This window comes from Carassius carassius, chromosome 24, assembly GCF_963082965.1.
Source record: "Carassius carassius chromosome 24, fCarCar2.1, whole genome shotgun sequence".
NCBI lineage: Eukaryota > Metazoa > Chordata > Actinopteri > Cypriniformes > Cyprinidae > Carassius > Carassius carassius.
The window spans coordinates 14,547,786-14,558,492 of NC_081778.1; the positions used below are offsets into that span (position 1 = coordinate 14,547,786).

General features: G+C 40.7%; 1 protein-coding gene across 2 annotated transcripts; it reads left to right on the top strand.

Moving 5' to 3' along the window:
* Positions 1-2,561: 2,561 nt before the first annotated feature.
* LOC132102883 (zinc finger protein 865-like) lies at positions 2,562-10,040 on the top strand. 2 transcript variants are annotated; one of them, XR_009423301.1, is made up of 3 exons: positions 2,562-4,765; positions 4,865-8,276; positions 9,324-10,040. XR_009423301.1 is itself a non-coding variant. In XM_059507589.1 (2 exons), exons 1-2 carry the CDS (start codon positions 2,701-2,703, stop codon positions 7,264-7,266), a joined length of 4,455 nt encoding a protein of 1,484 aa, XP_059363572.1. In that variant the 5' UTR covers positions 2,562-2,700; the 3' UTR covers positions 7,267-7,476. The 2 variants fall into 2 exon arrangements, 1 of the variants encoding a protein (XP_059363572.1); XM_059507589.1 differs by lacking the exon at positions 9,324-10,040 and having other exon boundaries at positions 4,877-7,476.
* Positions 10,041-10,707: the final 667 nt, after the last annotated feature.

Consider the following 10,707-nt stretch of genomic DNA (forward strand, 5'->3'; position numbering starts at 1 on the left):
TTCCATGAAGCATCAGACTAGAAATAAGACCAGACCAATTCCAAGGCAGCCATTTTGATAAGGACCTGCCCTTGAATTTGAGCTGTCAGTATTGTAATAAAATGGCCACTATAAAACTTTCTAAGATAAAAACATAATGCTAAAAGAATCCTGCAATAAATGGATAGCACATTTAGTATATTATGTCAGAATTATATTCGGCGAGTTGTACTTTGGAATCACGTAAGAATTGCCTATTGCAAGCTCGCTAACATGTCAAATTTGACTGCACAACAACAACAACGCTAAAAACACTTGAAAGCTAACGGTATATACAACGTAGTAGTAACGTAACTTTTTCATTAAAGACGATAATATTCGGAGTACAGTAGTTTCACAGGAACGCTGTCTCGACCACAAATAAATAAACATAACGGACAGATAACGGGTAGCCGGAAGTGTTCCAAGTTCCGGAAACGACCAATGTTAAAATCTCACACGTCACTCGTTCTTTCTAAACCACCACAGACCTTCCAAAATATTTTAGCCGATAAAAAAAAGGCAAACGCAAAATAAAAAGTCATCGGTCGTAATGCGATAACTTCATCTGTTTTATAATATAAGGGACACTCGGTCTCATGCTATAGCAGCTCGGTTGCAGTGAAAACACAGTCTGCTAACTAGCTGTAGCTTAGGAGGCTAACCACTGGAAAACAGAGCAGAGCTGCCGGGGAACATGCACAAGGGGGGCAGGGTGGGAGAGAGTGTAGCAGGCCCTGTTCATCTTGACCAGGCTAAAAGATGGATGCGTAGGTAAAAAGGCCTATTTTATTGTCTCGACTGTGATTTCATTATGTGATTCATGCACAATAAGACAGTTTTGCTCCTGCATTATCTGGCTTGCTGTTGTTAAATCGCGCATCATGACGGCAAGCTAAGCTGTGTGTCCATTTGCTGAATTTGTAGTATTAGCCAGCTGTTTTGCATGCTAACATGTTACACATAGTCCCAGCGCTAAAAGATTTCGCGTCCATTAATACTCTGAAGAGCGTTTTAATGCGCTATTTAATATCGAAGTGCATTTCCCCCATCCTACACTGTTTTATCTTCCACTACTCCGGATTCCGTCGAAATTGACATTTTCTTTTCTTTAGTGAGACGCGATGCAATCGGAAGATGTAATAATTGCATGAAATTCACCTCTAACCCTGACGATTCACACCGCGCTCAGCATCTTTTCAGCACAATGCCAACTGCTCAGGATGTAAGATAAAGTGATAGAAAACACTCGCTACGTGTAAATATAAGAAAAAATGTAAACATTTGGAAATGTGTATTATCTTACTGTTTTCATTTCACAAAAAACGTCCGACAACGTATTTCACACTAATTTTGTTTAGTATATGTTGTGATTGTAAAATAACGTTCGTTAAATTAATCTGTGCACTCTACATCGAGTATCAGTTTGATATATCTGTTAATTTCTGTAATTTATATGATGTTGATAACATTAATTGATGTTATAAATTTATTTAATACGATGTAGTATTTCAAAGTGAATTGTGAATGCCACAGTTATTATTTGTTTTAAGATGAGATATATATGGATCACTAGAAATAATAGAAACTCAGTTTTTTTAAATTGTTTCTGTTATTGTGAGTTATTTAATTTTGCTATTTAAGAATACACATGAGCACAAATAAAATCATGGAAATGCCATGAGATGTTCAAGTGATGCACTTGGAACATTTTCAGAGATGTGCCAAAACTCCCATAACTATTCACACACATAAGTTACATTTTCTGTCTATTAAACAAACAAACATTAAAATGCCTGCTGTAATAAACAGTCTGTTGTTGTTGTTTTTAATTTTTAATTTGAAATGTTTTGATGCTTTTTTTGAAGAATTGTACCAGAGTTTTTGTTTAAAATCCATAATTTAACATGTTGCTCCTTTTTTCCTCTCACAGTAAGAAGAGGAGTGGCAGAAAGAACATTTTCACTGCCCCCAAGAATGGTAGTTGAGGATTTTGCTTCCAGCTATAGAAAAAAAGAAATATATATTAATTGAAACTTGGAAACAGAGATGTAAGCCACTTTTGCTAGAGTGGATTAAGAATGAATAGATATTGGATGTATTGAAACCAGCATACAAGTCCTGTTGGATGGTCATGAACTAAAAAATGTAACGAAGCAAGTGATAAGTTTTCAATGAACTCTGACAACATTAAGCACTTTTAGTGCATTTCCCAAAATGTGAAAACATTGCATCTGATGCAGTTGTGGCATTTTTTTATTTTTTTTTACCAGTCCATATGTCTCTGCACACTTATGGAACATTCAGACTGAAATATTGATATCAAACTTCAACTAAGATAACTATGATTATATGGAATCTTATGTGAACCCAAAAGGGGAGTCGACTTTTGGTCATCTCGTAAATCCCATTGAAAAACAGCTTTTTGCAGGAATTACAAATTCATGTAACAAACAATACAAAATGTCCTCATCGATTACTTCCCTGAAGAGTGAGAATGTGGGTACCCACTTTAAATAAAACGACACCAGAAGCACAAAGAAAATGTGAGGTTGCACTATTTTTGAAAATGCTTCTGCTGCTTCTGGCCACAACTCGGTAGAAAAGCATCATAGAAATATTGTTGCTGCTCAGAGAGCAGAAGGTGTTGCCATTGCGCACCCATGTTTCAGTAACTGGGAGATGTTCCAGTTTGGAAAATACAATGTGGACATCATAGAGATGCTGAGTGGACACCAATCCCATCAGTTCAAAAGTCTTGGATTAGAGCGACAACTTCAACACCAACAGCAAGTGCAACTTCACCAACACCAGTTACAGCAGCAGCAACAGCAGCAAGGTGAGACATCTGGGTCAATTTTGTCTGGACTTGGCTTAGGCTCACTACAAGCATCTAGAGGCAGTGCCTTTACAGATTCTGCATCAATTTTTGCAAAAATGAGTGCACCTCCTCCATCTCTGCCGCAGCAATCCCTCTCTTCATCCTCTCAAAGTTTGAGGAAATCCAGCAAAATGTCTGGAAGCAGCAGTAGTAGTGGTGGAGGTCATGTGAGTGGATATCCCCAGTTTTTGCGCTCATTTCACCCTTCTGAGGCAACCCTTGCACAAGAGCAGTTACATTCAGGAGTAGGGCGATTTGATCATTTTGCCAGCAATAGTGGAAGTGGAGGTACTGGAGGGGCAATTGGAGGACTGGTTTCATCTGTTCCACCACCACCACCCCCATTGCATCCTGGCCTGTCAGTACCTCAGGCCTCCCCTGGACAACCGTCTTCCTCCCCATCTCCTTCAAGTTCTGTTTCAACATCCAATAACCCTCCCAGCAGTAGTGCAGTAACTACCTTTAGTCATCAATTAGCAGGATCTCAGTCTGACGCCCGAAGCCTACATCAACAGTTTAGCTGTATGTTAGCCGCAAATCAGTATTTTCTTTCCGGAGTACCAGCCAATTCCAGTCTAGAACAATTTTTAGTTCAGCAAGGCAGTCATAACCATCTTGGTCTTGGTCTGGGCCAAGCTGCAGGAGAAACAAGTTCAGCCCTTGCGCCACCCCCCGCTCTTCATTCTTCACACACTCATGGTCACTCAACTACTCTATCACAGCCTCAACAGCCACCATCACAACAGCAGCAACTGCCACCTCACACTTTGTCTCACCCTCACCCATATCCACACCATCCACTGCACTCCTCATCGCAACCTTCTTCGCTCGGAGGTTTTGACTTTCAAGGAATTCCAGTACTCTCTTCAAACCAGCTAGCATCTCTAATGCAGCAGGAAGCTGGTTTGCCGCTTCCACTTCCTCTACACCTGTCTTTAACAAAAGAGGAGAGTAAAGGTGATAGTGCTTTCGGAGGAAGTGCTGGTGGAAGGAGAAAGAAAGCCATGGCTGGCTACCTGCCACAGAGAAAGACTGAAAGCAGCAACAACAACAGCAGCAGCCCTACAAACCCCAACAGTAGTACTTCAGGGGGACTCAACCAAGAGAACTCACCAGGCTTGGATGGAGGTGGGGGTGTTAGTTTGTCAGGTATTGGCAGAGACCCTTCTTCTCACCTAACCTCATCGTCCTCTACTTCTGTTGTCTTATCATCTTCTGCATCCTCTTCTACATCAGCATCAGTCTTGGTGACAAATGGCTCCAAAACAGGCAGCCATGGTACCATACCACCTCATTCTCAGCCTGAACAAGAACCCCTTTATCATTGTGGTGAGTGTGGCAAAACTTTCACACATCTCTCTAGTCTGCGAAGGCACCTACGTAGTCATGAGCTAACCACAGCTGGCACAAGTGGCACGAGAAGTAACATTTTAAACCCAGTTCTGCATCCTTCCGATCCAAGTATTCCCCACTCTACTCAAGAGGGCACAGCCTCATCTTCGTGTGGCAGTCCTGACAAGACCTTTCATTGTTCTGAGTGTGGAAAAGGTTTTAAGAAAAAGGGGCACTTACTTCAACATGGTGTCATCCACTCTGGCGCACGGCCCTATGCCTGCACTACTTGTAGTCGTGCTTTCAATCGTCGTGAGTCACTCACCCGCCATGAAAAAATACATGAAGAGAAACCATTCCGCTGTCCAGCTTGTGGTCGCTGTTTTCGGGAAAGTACATCCCTTTTGAACCATGCAGCCTCGGGCACCTGTGGCAAGTCAGGGCGTACACCAAGACCTAAGCATGAAAGTAATATAGAAAACAGGAGCAATAAAGCTGGGGGCTCCCAAGATGGAATAGCAACTAATGCAGTGGGTGAGTAACGTCTAGTGTAGTGTATATTTTTGGTTAACCCAAGTCACAATTTTTCATAGGCAATGTGAAATTTGTGTGCATAGCATTATTACTGTTTAGTCTGTTATGCAGGTTCTTACCGGAGTGATGATTTCAGAGATGACTACAAGGACCAGCGCTCTCAAAGTAACTTGTATTCTGGAATAACCCCATGTGGTGGTGGCAGCATGACAGGGCCTCCACTTAGAAAGGCACCTTTAGCTCCTACTCTGCATCCACACCCACAAAACCAAAGTCAGCATCATCATCAAGAGCCACATCTCCCGCTTTCTTCCCTGTTAGAGGATTCTGAAGATGATGTAACTAGCTCTGTCAACAGTGCCATTTCTGCTATTACTGCTGCAGCTGCAAATTCTATGAGTGGTGATCTCCATAGTGGAGGTAGAGGAGATGATCGAAGAGATATCATTGGTGGATTGCTTGGAGGTCTGGGTCTAGGGCCTCTTGCCTCACCTAGTGGTCCGTTATTAACATCTGTCCTGGAAAAGTCCTATAGAGGAACTACTGACTCAGGTGCAGTGACCCTCAACCAGCAAACAAATCTGCATGCACCTGGTGGAAAGCCCAAGCGCCCTCGTAAGCCTCGCAAGAAGAATGAACCTGGGGTGGTTGGTGCTGAGCCTCCTAAAAGGAGGCAGCCCTCTCACAGACCAAGAGTTCCTGTTGGTGATGTTAGACCGTATTTGTGTAGCATCTGTGGTCGAAGATTTGCAAGAAAAGAGACCTTGCGGAGGCATGACAGAGTACACACAGGAGAAAAGTCTCACCATTGTACTGTGTGTGGCAAGTACTTCAGAGAGGCATTTCATCTTAGCAAGCACCACACAGTGCATTCTGGAGAGAAGAACTACAAGTGTATTCTATGTGGGAAGGAGTTTGGATATGCTCAGAGCCTTAAAAGACATGGCAAGCTACACCAAAAAGGAGAAATTGAAGAAGTGCCAACAACGCCAGGTGGGGAAAACCTTAACAGCTATCCATCCTCAATCCATCCATCCTCTGGTGGCAGCTTGATTCAAGGGGGTCAAAACAGCTCTTCTTCATTTTATTCATACACTCAAGATGTCAAACAACAGACAACAACCACTCAGCCACCTCCTAGACTGTACACATGTGCTATATGCTGGAAATCATTCCGCCATCACTTTCACTTAACGGCACATCACCAAACTGTTCATGAGGGTGGTGGAGAAAAGCTGTTTTCTTGTGAGGTTTGTGGTAAGGCTTTTGCGTACTCTAACAGCCTTACACGACACAGGCTTTCACAGCATGGCTTAACACGGACTGGCCAACCAGTCCCTCAGAGGAGTACAGGGGAAGACAACAGTGTTGGTGGTTCAATATCTGAAAGTGAAGCTGCTACAAATGCTTTGCTTCATATTGCGCCACCTTGTGAAACACATGCTGAACAACATGGAGTTCTTCATAGCCAGCAGGCTCCTCCCCAAACACAAGCTGGCTACTCCCCTCTGTTCTATATACCCAATACCAATGTTGCACACACTTCTTCATCTAATGCCTCCTCTTATTCTCATTCTCTGCCGTCAACTTCCTCAGGGCCTCTTCTTTGTAACCATCAGCAACAACACATTGGGATAAAGGGTGAACCCATTTATCACACTGGTCATGGGCATACTCTTACTCCAAACATACCTGTGCGTTCTCTCATGTTGCCTCCATCAGATCCACATCAGCAACACCACAACTCCCAGCAGCATTCAGATGAGATTCAATCTACACAACACCACACTTTTCAAAGCCAAGAGGAGTCGAGGAGACGGAAGAAAAAAAAAAAAAGAATGCAAGAGAGAGAGGAGATAGGCTACAAATGGACCCCTGCGCAAAAAGTAGAGAAAGACCAGGTGGAGATCTCCCTTGGGGAAAGGCAGAGAAATAAGAGAAGAAAACTTAAGAGAAAAAGGAGAGCCATTCACAGGACGCAACATAAAATTAAGAATTGCATGGCTGTGCTCCTGAGAATCAGACATGGAAGTGGAGGAAGTGCAGTGTATGAACTGGGCCTTCCAGGTGGGCTGAAGTTTAACAGGCTTCGGTCCCTCAAAGTTCCTCAAAAACGACAGCCCTGTCCCCTTTGCCTTGGTGTTACCTTTTCTCAACAGGTAGCCCTTAAAATTCATATAGCAGCTAGACATTGTCCTAAAGTGAAAGGCCTTCAGCATCGTTTGAAATGTCCAGTTTGTGGAAAACAGTCTCGCAAGTTCCTTTCAGCTCTCATTCACAGAAGCTCTCATTTAGCCAACAGAGCTTTTTCTTGTAAACATTGTCCATGTCGTTTCTGGAATGCAATGCTCCTCACACGGCACAAGAAGGTGTGTCGAGGGACGTTGGCAAAGTTTCAACGAAATAGGGCTCTTTGTGTTAAATTAGTCATGGGATCAACATACAGAAGGTCTGAGTGTAAAAGGAACTCCTCTTCCTTGCATATGGAATATAGTAACTAAGTTTTGCCATTAAACTCATTTTCATATGCACTTTGAGAACAGAAGTGTTGCGATTTTCATGAGAAGAACTGAAAATTTTAACTGAATACATCTTAGGCTCATGTAGGCATTGACTTGTATTTTATGAGAGCATTTTCATTTCTCTCTCATTCATATTATATTTCCTCTTGTAACTTTGACCCCTGAAAATGAACACCTTCAACAAACTCACAGATGTATCAAAAACATTTGTTTTAATGAAATGCTTAGCCTGCCCATCTATCCAATACTCCACTGGTCTTCTAAGAGGAAACTCTTGTTCATATTGAAATGATCCTTGGCTGGCAGTAGATTAAGTTTCTGTGATTTGGCGAATATTGTACTGTGCCCTTAAAGTAGGCTATTGCTCACCTCAACAGATGCTCTGTAGAATAATTCTGTCTATGATATATATTGTGTTGTTGGTATTCACTTAGAGCAAGTGTGGAGATGTGATTTTGTTAATGTAAAAAGTGCATTCAGTATCAGAAGGAGAAAAAATGGTCCTGCTAGGAGTATGTGTATTTTATTTTAAGGAGTATTTAAATTACTGCATGTTGGACATTACTGTCCATGCGTTGAACAGTCAACATGTGTGATGAGTCTGTGGACTCTGATAGTAACATGACAAATCCAATTGAAGATTTATCTTAACTCTTAATAGAGGAAACATAATAAATGAATGCATAATAATGATACATGCTCAGGGCTCCAGACTATTTGAGAGTAAAGCACTGAGCTTGAGTTGGCAAGCATACAACATTTACTTTTATTAACGACAGTTATGTGCAAAATTAAATATTTTATGGAAAATGTATATATTCCATTCTTATTATGGTTATCAAAGGAGAGCTCTTTACTTGCTTTGTGTGATTCAGTAGCAAATTTAAGAAAAGTTTGTTTTTCATATACAAAAGAAAATGCAAAAGAGTAGAAATCAATAACTAATGAGCAAAAAAGTGATTATCTTCTGCCATCTACTGGTTACAATGGTAATTTGATGTTTTTTGATTTTAAAGTGTAACTAAACCCCTGCTCAGAGCCTGACTCCACCCACTGACAATATTTGAAAAATGCTGAAAAGTGGGCAGATCACAGCGGAGATAGAGGGGACGAACTAGGGCGGGGCTGAGCGAGTGCGGCGTGATCCTGAGACTCGCAGTGACGGATTGATTGACAGCTGCTGTCAGAGTCGCTAAAATGGAGAGTGACTGTAATGACGCAAGTAGCTTTGCAACAGAGCGATCATTTGAAGTAGAGGACTTTTCTCCCCCACTTTTACCTGAAGTGGAGGGTGTCGAGGTGTCTGTTGATATCAATTCGAGCCGCTGGCTCAAACTGCGGTCTTACCTCCCGCACCGCGTCGATTTTCAGCGCGAGCTGTGTGGAGAAGCCCATTTCCACCTCCATTGCGTTGGAGAAGCAATCCCGTGTAAAACGCAGTTTTCACACTCAAGCTCTAGGCGGGAACTTGCGGTCTTCCAGGCCAAATGCATGCAACCACTGGCGCTTAATTTTAAAGTCTGCTGGTAAACTATGCAGTCCAGCAGTGCTGTAGCAACCAGAAACACACCTCCGTACCATCCTGACCACTGTACTAAATACAGATAAATCTACACTAACTTGAAGATCTAAATAACTATATAATTGCTATGCTAAATAGATGCTATATTAGTCTATCCTGGTCGTTACCAATACTCGCAATTCCAGCTCCTGACCCACTACAGTGATTTTGGTTTGGCTACAGTATATGGTTTTATACTGTCAAGGGCAAGGGCGTGGTAGCTCGTACCAAGGGGCGTGGTGAGCTGGAAACCGCTTACGTCACCGGCCACCACTTACGTCACTTGCCACCGCAACATCCAATAGGAAAAATCAACTGCAGTAGCCACCGTTCAACCTGAAGAGGGCAGCACTCACACGTTTTTACACCATATATTGTAGAATTAAAACACTTTATACTCATGTCAAAAAAGTTACTCGAATCATTCAACAGCACTAATAAAGCCCCATTCTTATAGATCATTAACTAAAAAAAGTTGGTTTTGGGTTTAGTTACTCTATAATAATCGTTTGTTTATCACAAAGTAAAATGTGGACATCCCATTAAAATCAAATTTAAATTGGATCATTTTTAGAGCTTTAAAGTGCTGTAAATTGTTGTGTTAAATACTTGAAAGTCATTGAAAAGTGCTTGAACTCTCTCTCAAAAGGTTGTACAAACCTTACAATTGATAATAAAAATAACATTTGACTGCCTGCCACAACACCATGGTTATAGTTAGAGTTACTACTTCTGATTTTCAATGTCAGCACTGTTTGATCACTTTATAACAAACGCTTCTCATTGGATCTCGCAGTGCTGTGCATATAAATTCTGGTTCCCGAGTAAACCTCTGAGCTTCTGAGTTTGTGTAGCGCTCAGTTTTTGGTCCGAGCTGATAAACGTTTTGTTATGCATTTGCCGTTTGATGTTTCTCATATGCAACAGAAATGGCAGTTGAGCAACGCCGTGGTCGCACCAGTGGTCAAAAATGGTCGCAGTCTGGAGCCCTGATGCTGGTGGACAATTCTTAATATCAAATGTGAGCCCTGTTTTGATTTATTTACTGTTCTTAAAGAAAACCATCATAAAGAAGGTAATGCCAGAATTTAACAAAAAAATGTTTTCCCTACATAGCCAGTCAAAGAACAAAAAATTTAATACTGTCAGATTATTTAATTATCTCAGATTGTTACAGTTAAAACACATTTATGAGTAATAAAATGTAGCTTAAGGGTGGAATGTAAAGAAATATGTGTATTGTAATGTAAATTGTGTAATTGTTCGTTCCCATTGTGTAATTATGTAAATTGTCAATATTTTATTCTGGTTTTTTTTCAAGCAAAAGTCAATTATCTTTTTATCATAGCTACACTTCAGGTAGTTGGAAGAGTGATTGTAAGAGTTATCACTTTAGATCAGGTTTTGATTAAGTGTATTAATGTGTGACAGTCTTTTCACTTGCCAACTATATATCCCATGTACTTTTCTCACCTTTTATGTAGAGATGCCAATCTACTTATAGCCTCTCGTTTTCTTTTTTAAAAGAAGAAAAGTAATTCCTATTGTTTTTATCACTTTATTAACACATTATAAGCTGGTTGCTGAAGATACCCAAACATTTAATAAAATGTAAAAATGTTATCCTCATTAATTCCATGTAAATATTTGTTACCTAAGTATTTCATATTTATTTGCATTTGTATTAAAATAAGCTAAATATGCATTTTGCATACAACTGTATTGCATGATTTAATGTTATTTATTTTATTTAACATGTATTATTTATTGCTTCAGTTAAATCTTTGTTGCAATGTTTAAATGTTTATCATCATATTATTCTGTTGCTGTAAGATCATCATTGTACCATGTAGTAGTGT